This window comes from Colossoma macropomum, unplaced genomic scaffold (genome assembly GCF_904425465.1).
Source record: "Colossoma macropomum unplaced genomic scaffold, Colossoma_macropomum, whole genome shotgun sequence".
Taxonomy (NCBI): Eukaryota; Metazoa; Chordata; class Actinopteri; order Characiformes; family Serrasalmidae; genus Colossoma; species Colossoma macropomum.
In genome coordinates this window covers 17,758,558-17,774,134 of record NW_023494804.1, presented here as the reverse complement: position 1 = coordinate 17,774,134, position 15,577 = coordinate 17,758,558, and the positions used below count along the sequence as shown (strand labels likewise).

General features: G+C 38.1%; 1 protein-coding gene across 1 annotated transcript in view; it reads left to right on the top strand.

The window, feature by feature from the left end:
* Positions 1–14,462, top strand: part of kcnn2 (potassium calcium-activated channel subfamily N member 2) — a 73,517-nt gene extending 59,055 nt beyond the window's left edge. Inside the window, exons 8-9 of the mRNA XM_036594932.1 lie at positions 5,467–5,536; positions 13,484–14,462. Coding sequence (XP_036450825.1) covers positions 5,467–5,536; positions 13,484–13,744 — 331 coding nt within the window. The 3' untranslated portion in view covers positions 13,745–14,462. The remainder of the gene's footprint in view (positions 1–5,466; positions 5,537–13,483) is intronic.
* The last annotated feature ends 1,115 nt before the right edge of the window (positions 14,463–15,577 follow it).

Below are 15,577 nucleotides of genomic sequence, written 5' to 3'. Positions count from 1 at the left end.
ATCATCGCTGTCAGGACTTGTATCTCCAAAATGACAACTTTACTACAGGAAAAGGAAAAAAACTATTTTAATTTTATTTTAATAGAATTTTAATGAAATTTAATGTAAAAAGATTTTATTCTGAATAATTTTGGACCGTTTCTCTCATACCTTTCATCATGAACTTTTCACACAATGTAAAAGTCAGCTGACATTTTCAGATTATGCAAAAAAAATGAAGAAAAATTGGGGATTTTTGTTCTGACAGCAACAGTATTATTTTATTTCGATTAAGGTTACAAATTCTGCAAAATGAAAAATACAAATATTTAGGCACAGTGATCCAGCGTCATGTTAACACTCTGGAGTTCAATAAATACACCATCAAAAATTGGTTTAAAATATCATATTTGTTCAAAAATAAATAGATGTTTAAATTTAATTCCAACATTTATCTTGTAGCAAATATCTGCCAACACTGATATCATGGCAATATCATCATGCATCCCTATGTAAAAGCAGTTTAGTTGCAGGTACATATACAACATGATTGTAATATGATGCTAACATCTTTAAGGTTTGTAGGAATTTGTAAGAAGCTGTAAAATTTAGGAATTTTTTTTATGATGAACAGAGCTGTAGATGATTGAGAATGCTATATAGCATCACTATTGAGCTTATGATTTATGAAAAACGTCTCATATTCAAAAATCTCACCTATCAAATAGCTATAGCTGCATAGTCATTTTGTGACAAGAAATTCTTATAAATAGGTAATTACATTTTATTAAGATTTACTGTTTTCATCATGTCATAACTTCTTGTCATTCCCAAAGTCTTTTGAATTGTGAATAAATCATCAATTTACATTTTGGTTTCTAGTTTAGAACATTTGACTCTACACTGTAGATCTGAACAACTATTATTATGACAAGTGATTCCAAACTTTTGAGCTGTTTTTCTGTGGTAGCCCATTTTCAATTTACATAAAAATATCCACATTAAGCTTACTCATTCACTTTGTCTAAACAAAGCATTGCGCAGGTCTACCAGTTTCACTCTACTTATCACACCTAATTACAACCCAGACTTCTTACCAGTTTGTACACCTTTTTCCAAATGAATTTCAATTATTAATGATGGAGGGTGTTTTTTCCTGCCATTGCTGCATGAGTGTGATGATTTAAATCCTTTAATCAGACAGACACTGATTAAACTCGACCTGACTTTGCTTCCATGAACCAAAGGATGACTGCTAAAGCTACAGCAAAAGCTGTAGAGTGGCCCTCCCCATAATAACACACTGCCTGTCTACTTCCACCAACCCTACTGTCCGCTAAACTACTATGGTGGTTCATCTTTGGGCTTGTGGAACCAGATTTGTGGCTGGAGATCCATCTGCCTCTGCCTTTCCTTTCATTTTTTCCTCCTCAGCGGCCGGTAGGAAGAAGTCCTACTGAAATGTGTACATACTGAATAAGTGCAGGGTCTGTGGCTAAGCTAGGAGCAGTAGTAACTTTGCTAATCACATAATTACAATACCAGAGTCATATATATTAAACAGTCTTAAAGAAATAGTTTGGACACGTTTTTCCCCTCACCCCAAACATAGTCAGTCAGCCAAGACACGTTTGGCATCTGAAGTTTGCTTACTGTAGCTATCAGGCTAATGTGCTGATCTAAGCTGGTTTATGCTTGTTTAACTGGTTATCCAGCATGTCCACACTGGTTGACCAGCATACCAGAATCCAAAATACAACTATGCTGGTCTACTGTTTTTTCTTGCAGGGGTAGCTAACAATTAGCTTTGTGCAAACTACATACCTAATTCACCACATAATTGCCTCAAACCATGTGTTAAGTAATATCAAATAAACTTGCTTGTGTGATACTGTTTTAACACACTTAGCTGTAAAATGGACAAAAGTACATACAAGATTCAAGGTTCAAAATGACCACTACTGCTGTTTTTAGCAATGCTACAGTACTTTGTCCATTTATTTAGATAACAGTCTGTCATACAGTGTCAGAAACCACAGAAGCAAACAGTTTGAACCAAGTGTGTGATGATTTAGACATCCAGTTACATAATGCTAACTGTTAGCTATTTTAGCATAGCTCCAGCACAAAACTAAAGTTATAAGCTTCCATTGCTTGTTAGCAACATTAGCCTTGTAAAAGTAAAGAAGCAAACTTCAGGCACCAAACATGTCTTGGCTGCTAAAACTATATTGGGGTAAGGTTTTATGTGTAAACTGTGTAAATTTATGGAGTGCCGCTTGTGACATTCTTTCTTAACAAAATTAACTAGTGGCCACAACTTACTAAGGCATGAGAATGACTTCACCATCACAACTTAATTATCTTGTTTCCACACCTTACTAAGTAATAGGCAAGCTGCAAAAAAATGCGTATTGAATTCACTGACCAGCACATTTACATATGTGCTCCTATGCAGCCCATAGATGTTTAGCCCCGCCCACTAATACTGAAGTCATGAGGAGTGTTTCAGCTTGGATTGCTTTTTGAATGAGGCACAATACAGGACAGCCAATCCGAAAAAAGATCATGTGTGTATGTCAGTCTTAAAGGTACAGTAACAAAGCCTGTTTAATTCTAAGGGATAAAGGGAGGTTGTAAGATGGTCATGTACAAATGAGTTATAAAGTCTTTGGTAAATAAAACCACACATATGTTATAATTGAACAAAATTTTGGAAAAATACGGATGTAGCTAAGTTGCTTCCACATTTTATTAAGAAGGGATGTCACCAGCAGGGCTCCACATAAACTTGATTTTTAACTATTACTATGAACTAGATAATTCCCTAAAGAGCAAGGACTCAATGAGTGGTGTGGATTTGTTAGTGTTTAGTTCAGCTTGGGTCCAGCAGGTGGCACATCAAATAGTGTGGGATTTGTGTAAGTGGCCTACAGGAGCAGTGAAGGCCAAGTGGGGAATGAAGTTTGTTGGCTCAGTGTGTTTGTGGGTGTGTATGTGTGTGTGAAGGTCAGAAGGAGCCTGAGGGACATTCCTGCATGTCGCTCCCCCCGACACCACAACCCACGCCGTTCTGCTTTAGGCCCAGAATGCACTGCTTCCTTTCTCCCCCCGGACAGCAGGAATCAACACGCTCAAGTGCCTCTGTAAATTAGCAGGCAGAAAAAATAAAACAAGTTACTAAACACCCCCTTAAACGCAGCCCAGCGTCACTACCCCAACACTATAGTGCAAAATCTCCAGCTCGTGTCCCTGAACAGATATGAACAGATATGAATAGATATGTATCAGAGTTTCTGCTGCAGGATTGCATGATTAATGACCCCTTCAAAGCGGAGGAGTGTTGTTTTGAAACTCCAATACCTATTAAAGCTGGACATAAACCTTGTATGTAGTCAATAACTTGAACGCACACCCAATGGTCTGTGAGAGACTTTATCTATCTGGTAGCAGCCATCCAACTGTGAAATGAACGGAGACAAAACACGTCGGCCCTCGAAATGCCATCTGCTCAGCAGGATTAAAGGGACCTTTCCCCAAATGTTTGTGATTTGCCGTGAAGATAACTTCTCTCATTCTGATGCTTATTTTTGTGGCTCCCCTTGGTCGCTGCTGCGGTACAAGCTTCCACGCTTGTCTTCCATTCTGGAGCTCTTTTTTTACCCTTAGCATTGCTGTGTGGTACCTATTTTGTCTCCCTCTGCTGGCAGTCTTCATCATTGCATCCCTGCTTTGTGAACAGCAATGTGAGAAGCTTGTTACATCTGGGCCAATTACCCACCATTCCCCAGAGGGCCTTCATATTCTCTCCTCTCTGATCTGTGTCATCCAATTCGCACATGCTAATTAGCACATTTAGTGCAATATCTCTGCCCTAATCAATCCCCAAACTGTCGCCTTTCCTCCGAAATGAAACACTCAAAGCATGATTCAGCCCCCCCTCCAGTGGTACAACTGCATGGCTGTTCCGCTCTGGCTACCTCTCTCTCTCTATCTCTCTCACTCTTTCTCTCTTTTTTCCACTCCTCCAAGCTAGCATAAGGCTGCTTAGCCAGCCAAGTGCCTGGCAAACGCTGCCTCGTAGCTCAAAGTGCGCTTCAGTTTTCTATTTCGAATGCCCTTGAGGATGAAAGGGGACCACGCTCGCTTTAGTTAAGATAAGTAGCTCAGAAGAAACCTAATTAAATAGAGGATTTGAATAATTAATGGCAGTGGTATGGATCAGGCTAAGTGGGTTGGTTTAGCTGCCACGGCACGCTAATCTTTCCCCCTCTTAACATTACAGCTGCTGTTAGCTACAGCGAAGCAACACATTCATAATAGTTTCACAGAAATTAATTCTCTTTTCTAGGTTAGGGGGTCATATTGATCAAACTTCTCAGATAAGCAAAAGCTAATCTAAGGTCAGAGGTTTTTTTGTCTTCATGTCCACAGAGGAGGAGCTTTTTTTCTTCAATGATCAATATAGCCACAGGATAGGGGTTGAAAAAGTACCTCAGAGCAGGAATTAAGGGTCAGTCACAGATTCTAATCTCGTTATTTATTATTATTATTTTTTTAGAATATTCTGCTTATCCAGGATAGAATCTGTTATGGTTGTGATGTCACAAACATTCCAAAGGGTTTAAGTCGCAAAGTAAGAAGCATTATAAAGGCATAAATTAAGCATAAATTAATAAATAAAAGTAAAATTAGACTTGAGTTTAAGTGGTAATTCCTGAACTACTAAAAATTCTCATCAATAATACTTTTTTTCATTCTAATAACCAGTAATACACCATGAAAATAACTGAGCTACTTCAAAAATATGTCCTTTAAGCAACATTTCCCAACAACCAGTTTTTATAGAATTCATTGTGGTTCTGACGTCACAAACATTCGAACTGTGTAAAAATGTTAGTATAAAACATGCATAAGTATAAATAAAGTATAAATTAGTGAATAAAAGTTAAACTAAATATACAAAAAGTATAGATAAACTAGTGAGAGCTGATTCTTGAAAGAACGTTCCCTAAAATTAGGTCCCTTGAGAAAGATATATGCTTCCTTTTCTTGCACCCTCTAAATCTACGTCTGTCCAACCCAAACCTGAAACGTCTTCAAATGTCCTTTTTATTGTGATTCATGGTAAAATTTGATTAGAAATTGTGAATAGACAGTCACACAGTACCTTTGCATTGTATGTGCCACTTTTACCTCGTCTGAGTACAATCTCTCATAGGTTAGACTATATGGGTGAGATCCACTGCAGTGGACTGTCCATTCCTGCCCTCTGTAATGGACACTTGCATGCTTTCTGCCCACCACGCTCCCTCTTGCAAGCCCTGCATCTTCTCTCATCTCCTGTGCATGTCCCTGGACTGCTTCTGCCTTCCAATGTGTACATGCCTTGCAAATGGACAGCATAAGACTGAAAGTTTTTGTTGATTTATTTAATAAATAACTGACCACTTGCCTGTATTGGGCTCTCAATGGCCTTGTGTTCAGATTAAGAAGTGTTAAAATGGAGCAACGGAAGCTGAATGACCAAGCAAACTCTCTAGTGGACCTCGCAAAGGTAAGAGTGACCATGAACCCCCAGTTAAAACCCCCCACACTAATTCTACAGGAGTCTGTAGGAGTGAATGTAATACCGCTGCATGTTATAGAGAATATAGGAGTTTATTTCATAGCTTATTGAGATTTCTAATCAGATAAAGATGTGTAAGTCTACAGGTGTCAAATGAACAGACTTAAATAGCTCTTATGTGAAGGTTCTCTTGTCCTGTATTGTTGCTTGCCTTGGCACACGTCCTGTGTTCTTACTTTGTTTGATTATTTCTATGTTGCCATTAGTTTTGTTTTGTCTGTTGTGTATCTGTGCACCAAAACGTCTGTCTGGAAATCTGTTCACTATAATGTCACTGTGGAAAACATGATTTTAAAGGGCCTATATCATCATGGAAAACCAAATTCTCCTTACTTTTTCTATTAAATAAAAGAGTTTGATGTACTATGGACAATAATATATCACAATATATTTTCTTTATACACATTATATATCATAATATTTAGGTTTTCTGTGGTTTGTTAAGTTGTGTCAGACAAGAAGAACCGGTAGTGCCACATTTTAAAACATATTCTTTAAAAACTATGAATACAATGACTTTTATACTTATCACATACTGCACTAATTATGCTCTCTGTGTCATGAAACCTGCAGTTTCTCAGTGCTCTTTGATTACTTATATTCACAATGAATGAGCATATTTTAACATAAATATCATCATATTGCCCAAACCTAAAGGAAACACTGTTGAAAGTTCCAAGCATCTCCAGTCAGTACAGTCTATGTATGGAATCCACAAAAACTGCCTGTCTTGAATTCATCATGGTTGTGACATCATAGCCTTGAGGACACGTACAGAACTGTGCAAAACTCAGTCAGCGTCCTTCATTTATTCAATTTCCAGTCAAAACCGCCATTAAGTATTATATAGTTTCTATTCTTTTCAGGAGACTCGCTTTCAGTTTCTCAAAGACATCTGCCGACACACCTCCAAAGTTCAGTCTTAGAAGTTGGTTGACCATCTCTGAAGTAATCAAACACATTCCGTCTCCTTTTCTCAGTGAGGCTTCTGGACAGCTACACATCCTTTCAGACCCACAGCACTGAGTTGTCTTCTCACAGTGGAAGGATGGACAGAAACACCGGTGGATGTTTTCAGATCTGAAGCAGCTTGATTTTCTCCTCTCTCTCAAAGATGAAAGCTTTAAGTGCTCTTTATCTGATGGGGACAGTTTTTATGTCTACGAGGCTTTACAGGTGGTTGTTAGGAGTAACATTTTCTATTTAATAATAATTTTAAATAATTTTTTGAACTCCAGTTTTAGAAGCTCCTGCTTTGAGTTTCCTTCCTTATGCAAGCAGATTAGCTTATATCTAATTACCTTATATCTAAATCTAATTGCCTCAGACATACCTCCTAATGAATAACTTGTCCTTAAAGGCTGTTTTGACTGAAAATTAAATAAACAAACGGTGGTCTCTGACGTTTGCACAGTACTGTGCAATATCACGACACTTTGCTCATTACATAATATACATCAAGATACTTAAGTTTTTCTGAGGTTTGATAAGTTGGACCAAACAAAAAAAAAGAATGAGGCACAATATAGGACAGCCAATCAGAGCATTTTCATATATCAGTCTTGAAGGCACAATAACAAAACCATCCTGTTTATTTCTAAGGCATAAAGAGAGGTTGGAAAATGGTCATATAAAAATGAATTCTGAATGTTTTTGGTGCATAAACACATACACACGCTATAAATGAACCAAGAAAAAAATTAAATACAAAAAAATGTAAAATATAAACCTTCAGCACATCTGAACCTCATCACTCGCAGTTTTCTCAGCTCTTTGCAATGCGTTAACAAGAAATGACACACCGCAGGGAATACCAGGCACGCTGCCTGCCTGACTCCGCACAAAAAACACAGCAACCTGGGAAGGGAGATACTGCAGGATCTGATGAATCAGCTTAAACCCCTCCCCCTTCCCAACCCCCTCCCTTACTCTTTCTCCTTTTTCCCTCTCTTTCATGTACACTGTGCTCTGACATGCGGCTGACCCCGGTGGTCGTGTCATAGTTGGCTGTGTCGTGAGAGCCATTAGCATTAGCTAATGTCACCGCGTCGTCCCCTCTGTTCCTCTTAATGGAGAAACGTTAGACGGTGACATTGAGGAACAAGGTGGCGAGTCGTGACTCAGACTCGTTTGCGCCCTCTTTTGTCGCTGCTGTAATTGCCTCCCTCCATCAGAGGCTGATACAGTATTAATCCTAACAGCAGATGCTTTCACAAGCAGAGCCGAGTATAATGAAGCCTAAAATAACTCCGGCAGCTACGCAACTTCTGCCTCCTTCACTCAAACACAGACTTGCTGATGTGCAAGAGCTGTCCTTTTTTTCCTCCTCGGGTGCGCATTACTTTTCGTGTCTTCGCACAAAAAAAGCTTATAATGAATAATAATAATAATAATAATAATAATAATCTATTTATGATCTATAATGATAATAAATCTTTATTTATGTAGCACCTTTCATACGTAAAGTGCTGCTCAAAGTGCTTTACAGTATAAATAAAGAAAACAGTAAGACGGTGAACAGCAGACAATATTTGTTTAAAGCTGCACTATGTAAGTTTTGGGGATTTGGAGACCTCTCTGGTGGACATGTGTAATTGCACGCAATGTGTTGAAGAATACCTCGGACCCCTTCCCCGAGCAAATAATTATGGTGATTGTAAGTGTGTTGAAACAGATCAAAGCGAACTCACAAAACTTGGTGAAGGATGTGATTGAGTGAATAGCCTTCTATTGTCATCATATCTTCATCAGTATAATGTTGGTCAATCACTGATTTTTAAGTTTCTACATACAGGGGCTAACCTCTTCAAATGTCTGGTTCCTAGCACCACCACTGTGAGAAACTTAATTATGCAGAATCTTTTAAAAATCAGTGACATTCCCCTGTAACACATAAAGACATATGATGTGATCTGAAAAGCTCCCCTGAAATCCAACCCAACACCTCTGACTTTTAACTGATTATTTCAGGTTTTACTGTCCTGACTCAGTAATGTTACTTCTTTTGAAAGACGTAGAGAAATCAAGAAGGCATTAAAGTCAGAAACAAAATGGAATAAAAATGAAAGTTAGAACAGTAAAACGAAACAAGACTGTAAATAAATACAAAAGAAACAATATTTTAAAAAATCAACTAAAAATCCTAAATTTTCTTTTAAAAGTAGTAAATTAAGACGCCTGGACTGGGTTGCACTGGTTTTGCTTAAGTTATACAAAAGTTACAGAAATTTGGTCGCATCACAAATCCTTACATCTTGTCTTAGCTAGTAACAACTATCTAATGCGAATGTTGCTATAACGTGATGAAAACATGTTCAGATCCAATCTATAAGCCCGTTGCCATGGAAATGCAAAAGCAGCCTGCGCTACCTGTTTCCATGGAAAATATCCAGTATAGAGGAACAAAATTGTACAAATTGAACTAAATAAGACTAAATAGCTGTTGCCATTATCTGTTTTTTCTTTTAATATTTTCTCATGACAACCAAACATATGATGATTTCTGGCTTACTGATTTGAAAATTGCAGAAATTTTGAAAAATTGTTGGAATCCCCCCCTTTTAAGAGTTCCAAATCTTTGGTGCATAGTAACAGAAGACTGCTTTACCAGTATTTTTCTGCTTCATGCTCAGAACATTTAATAAAGCAGATTTTAAGACCAGATCAGGAACACAGTCTGTCAGGCATTCTGAAATGATAAGAGCTTTCAGGGAAAACAGTTACAGTCTTAAAATCAGTTCAGAATACAGATAAATGGGTTCAGCATAAAATTTCACATTCACAGGGTCAGTTAGGGTAAATCTCAGGCTCATGTTTTGGATGAGCCGTTATTCTGTCCCAGTCAGTCTCGCGGGGGAAATGTTTTGGGATTTCAGACCCATTTTTAAGACAACTGTTTACAGCCATGATGCAACTAAATGAAATACCTTAAAGTGATGCCTGTAACTAACACTGTTTTTTAGAACTGGGACATGGCGAATATTGTTGGATTCACACTGTGAGTCCTGCAGTGACGCCTGGATCCAGTATACATTTACTCTGGAATGGAGTGGATATCCCTCAATTGTTGGTATCATGATAGAGAAAGCAGGGGCAGATTTAGCTTCCTCACACAAGCCCCCTAGTGGTGCATATGCTGGCGCCTAAACTTTAAAAGACAGTTTTCTGCTTATTAAAATGTGCGCACTTGTGGTTGTGATGTCGAGGGCTTTACTTTGGTTACAGTAACACATCAAATGTGTGAAAATGAAGCGGCGATGATACTGCCTGACCTGCAGCTCCAGAATGCTGCCTTAACCCCTTTGAAATCCCAGGCGTATTACATTCTAAGGCTTATTATTCAATAACTACCAGGACTGCAAACTGGCTAGGCTGTTCTTTGGTTATAGAAGTGTGTAATAAAACTTTAGGCCCTGGCCGTGAGATGCAGGGGCAGTGGGCCTTATTCCAAAACAGGAACTAGGCCTTGAATTTACCATAACTTTCTCAAGGCACAGCACTGAAAATAATTGCTACAGTTGCAAATAAAAGCCTTTTTGGGATGTTGTATATTTTAGCATAGGTTATTTTATATGGGTATATATCTGGGATGCCCCAGAATGCCATCCAAAATAGAAACAAGGCAGAAAATGTCACCTGAAAAAAAAAGCAAAAGATTAAATAAAATACCTTATTATACAACCCCATTTCCAAAAAAGTTGGGATGCTGTGCAAAATGTAAATAAAAACAAATTGCAATGATGTGCAAATCATTTAAACCCTCTATTTAATTGAAAATAGTACAAAGACAACATATCAAATGTTGAAACTGAGAAATTTTATTGTTTTTGAAACATATATGCCCATTTTGAATTTAATACCAACAACACGATCCAAAAAAGTTGGGACAAGGGCAACAAAAGGCTGTTAAAGTTGTGTAATGCTAAAAAAACACCTGGTCGTTTATTGGCAACAGGTCAGTAACATCACCGGGTACAAAAAGAAGTTAAGATGAGGAGGGGTTCACCACTCTGTGAAAGAAATAACGTTTCTCAATGTAAAATAGCAAAAAACGTTTGATTTTCCTCATCTACAGAACATAATAAAATTAAAAGATTCAGAGAATCTGGAGAAATCTCTGTATGCAAGGGACAGGGCCAAAAAACAGTAATTGCTGGCCATGATCTTTGGGCCCTCAGGCAGCACTGCATTAAAAACAGACATGATTCTGTAGAGGAAATCACTGCATGGACTCAGGAACACTTCTGAAAACCACTGTCTGTGAACACAGGTTATCACTGCATCCACAAAAGCAAGTTAAAACTCCAAAACACAAAGAAGAAATCATATAGAAACAGGATCCCGAAATGCCGCTGCCTTCTCTGGGCCTGAGCTCAATTGAAATTCACTAAGGCAAAGTGGAAAAGTGTCCTGTGGTCCGACAAATCAACAAATGAGCCCCTGAACTGTTGAGCAGCTGAAATCCAATATGAAACCAGAACAGTTCAAACTGAAAAACATTCCACTTTGAAAACTACAGCAGTCAGTCTCCTCAGTTCCCAAATCCTTACAGAGTGTTGTTAAAAGAAGAGGTGATGAAACACAGTGGTAAACAGGCTCCCGTCCCAACTTTTTTTGGAACCTGTTGTTGGCATCAAATTCAAAATGGGAATTTATTTTTCAACACAATGAAAAAAAACAAGAAATAAATTTCTCAGTTTTAACATTTTATATGTCTTTGTAGTATTTTCCTTTAAATATGGTTTACACAATTTGCACATCATTGCATTCTATTTTTATTTACATTCTGCACAGCGTCCCAACTTTTTTGTAAATGGGGTTGTATATAAAAGGACTCTTTCTTGCAGTTTTCAGTTTCAGCCGAGTTCATAGAATTTTGGTTTTGGATTTGATCTAGAATTTTTCCTTTTAGTGCACCACCAGTACATACCAGTGGGGAACCACTGTAAGTGACAGTAGTTTGGGCCATAAATGTCAAAAATAAGAACTCTGCAATGATGCTGCTATGATTTCCGCTAATGCCCGTGTGAGATTTCTCATAGTATGTTAGCACTAATGTCACGTGACATGAAATGGTACATGTGATAACTTTTTTTTTAAGTACATGAAAAATAACATAATATAATATAAATATAAATGCCATATTTAAGTGTGTTTAGAAAATGCCATATTTAAGTGTGTTCACTTATTTTTTACTCAGAAAATTGACTAAACATGTCATTTAACCAGGGTTGTTCAGACTTTTGAATACAACTGTAGTTAATCTAACAAATGTAAGGCCTTCAGTTCAACTCCTGAAGTCCTAACCAATGGAAGAGACCACAGGGAAATGTCCTGATTTTACAGTTTTTCTGTAGACTGTGTACAGAATGTACCACTTTTGTCTCCAACCAAAACTTTATGGTAAAATGAGAGTACCATAAGCCTTACAGAGTTTAAATACAATAAGCAGGATGATTATATTGATTAAATGAACCCAAAATTACAGTCTTGTATTTTTTTATTTCACAGAAATCATTGAGCATTCTCTGAAGGCCTAGGAGGCCCTGAGGGTTCTCCACTGCTGATTAGTATTTTTATGGAGCTTCTAGGGACCTTAGGTGGTTGCCTATCTTTGCCTAGAGCAAAGTACATCCCCTAGGAAAAAGGCTATAAATCTGTTTTTGGTCACGTTTTTGTGATTATTTGATTGGCTGGAACAAAAACGACTGAACAGAGCCCACTGCAGAGTCTCTGTGTATCCTGCTGGTGCTCTGAGCTGGAACTACACACACACACACACACAACACACACAACGCACACACACAGTCACTGGAGCGTTTCTCTCAGAGACTTCAGAGCTGATGAAAGCTCTACTGCAGAAAATCAGCTTACAAAACAACACCTCATCCCAGCCCAACAGGCAGCACTGCTCACAACAGCTCACAGCCTGCATTATTTACAGCTTTAGGCTCAACACAGAGACGGAAGTGTTCTCAACGTCCCTTTGTTTAGCAGTTGTGTAGTTCAGCTGTGCTCCAGTGACAGCGGTTAGACAAAACCAAGGATAAGCGTTTTTCCTGGATGTCCTGCATTGTTCCATTTTTTCCTTGATTTCAACCAACAGTAAATCCCCAGTCTGTAGACAGATGATGTTAGTTGATTGATTCATCCGGCAATGTTTAATTTTTTAAATAAATAAACAAAACCAAAGTGCTTTTACAACTAGATATATGACTTAATGTCTCTTGTCTTCAAAATGGTTACATCATGCACAACACAGCACACATATTACTGAAGACTTAGAGAACTAAAAAAAACATAAAAAACTCTAAAAAAGTTATCAAGTACAATGAATATAGAGGTAAACATACATAAATAATTTAATAAATAAAATAAATAATTTAATCCACCAAGTCAAAAATAAAATAATTAAGAATTCCATTGATTTGGGGTCATCTTTAATGCCTCACAGAATTAGAATTGATTATTTTCTATTTATTTGTTTGGTTTGTTTTTGTCCCCTGAAAGTGGACTGCTGTGAAGGTTTTATTGTGGGCCCAACATATTGTTATTACAGCAACAATGTTTCAATCCTTAAACAGTAGGCTTATTATTCAGTTACTGATTGTTAAACATACTGTTCAGTAATGACTATTAATAATTCAGTATCTACTATTAATTATTTCAGTACCTACTTTGAATTATTCAGTATCTACCATGAATTATTCAGTATATACTGTGAATTATTCAGTATGTTCTCTGAATTATTCAGTATCTACTATGATTTCAGTATCTACTATGAATTATTCAGTATCTACTTTGAATTATTCAGTATCTATTATGAATTACTCAGTGTCTGCTATGACGTTTGCTTCTTCTTTGCTGGTCCCGTAGACACAGAACATCATGTACGACCTCATCTCTGACCTGAATGAACGTGGAGAGGACACGGAGAAGCGGATCGCAGTCCTGGAGACGAAGCTGGAGACGCTTCTGAGCAACCTGCAGGCTCTGCCAGGCCTCATCAGCCAGCTGATCAGCCAGCAGCACCGCGACTTCCTGGAGGTCCAGCTGCAGCCGTACGAGCGCTCGCAGTCGGTGTCCCGCCGCCGCTCGTCCTCCACCGCACCCCCCACCTCCTCGGAGAGCAGCTAGAGGCCGCCCGCGACTCCCTGGCCATCGTATGGCCGGCCAAGTCACATTCTACTGTAAAGCCTTACGGTTTCAATGACGCATTATCCACAATTCTGATGACAGAATCTGAGCAGGGGGATAAATGCGGTTGAAATGGCATAAAACTTTCCTCATGTTTTTTATTTTTACCTCAGAAATGTTAGCTTTTCTCTGCTGACAGGTTCACAGAGAACTACAAAGATGGGGCTATCGCGAGAACGAGTCGCCTCGTGAAAGCAGTGTCACAACCTCTATGGCATAAGATAATACTGTGCCAGAATAGTGCTTCCTAACGGATATTCTGCTCTCTCTGCTTATACAAAACGACGCTGAATTCTTCCTTCAACCAGCAGGTGTTGCATTTTTTGTTTGTTTGTTTGTTTGTTTACTTGTTTCTTTTTGTTGAGGAAATGATTGAGTGTGTCTGAATCCATGGTCAAATGGGGATTAAACAGCTGCTGACCCACAGAGCTAACATACAGATTTCCTGGACTGGAGGACAAAAATGTATATCTTTTAGGTTAGGAACAGCATAAGCTACAGCGATCTCCTTTCGAGCCCCCTTCAGAAGTGATTATTTTTGGGGCCATATTGCAAAACAATTTACTGAATGCATCTAAAGCTATACTTGCACTTTTATGCACTTCGATACTGACTGACTATAATATGAATTTGTGTTGCTCATTAAAATAACGGTAAGGAAAAAAAACACCTTTAGTTATTAGATAATGGCCAGAATATTGACCGTATAGGCTAAGAGCAGGATAGCTGACTAAATACCCGTCCTTATAATCTAAAAATAAAAAAGGGACCTCAACCTGAAACTGTGCTTACTTCATAGATATTAGACTGCTACTATTATTGCTGCTTCATTTTCAAACTCGATTTGTCCTTAAAGGGGAATTCCACCAATTTCTTTTTCAATTTAGTGTATAATTCAGTGATTGACATGTAAACAAAGTCATTCAGAGTGGTTTGATGTGAAATGGTTCATTGAAGAGAAACGTACAGTATCAAATTTCTTTACAGTGGTGGTGAATGGAACCAGAAATCATGATGTTTATGCAATGCAAATTTTATTTACTATCCAAAATGACCCTTTATGAATGTCTCCGACATCAGGCAGCATATTTAGTAACCATTTAATGTAATAACTTTCTGCAAGAGAGCTTTTAGAGACGGACGTCTGGTTCCTATCACCACCATTGTGAACAATTCTTCCTCAGCAAGTTTCTCTAGAACGGAGCATTTCACACCAAACCACTCTGAATGACATTGTTTACCTCTTAACCATGTAACTATTTGGAACTTTTGAAAAATGGGTGGAATTCCACTTTAATGGCAAAGTACATATCTCTCTATCCAAACAGCTGAGTGCAAAGTGTCTACTCTGCGCTCTGTGTACAAATGACCTTCAAATGTCAATGAACAGAGATCCACTGGATGCTATTTATGGATGTATCACATCTGTTTAAGAGCAGCAAATAACTTGTATATGTTTGGAAATGCCTATTTTTGTACTCATGAGGACAAGCACACCTCCTAAAACATGTCTTTTTTCTCAAAGGATGTGACAGATAGTAACTGTGCCCGGCCGTGTAACTGGTATGTGGAACCAAAGCTATTAAACTAGGTGGAAGTGTTTGACCCTTGTGCTGATATTTGGGCACCCTGGAGGACCTTACTGCATAAAAGGCTTCAGGGGTGGTATGTTAGTCCTGATATAGCAGTAACAGTATTTACTGGAATGTTCTTTCGATTTCCATATCGTAAGCTTTGAACAGGATGCAATGAAGGTGGTAGACTGCTCATGGA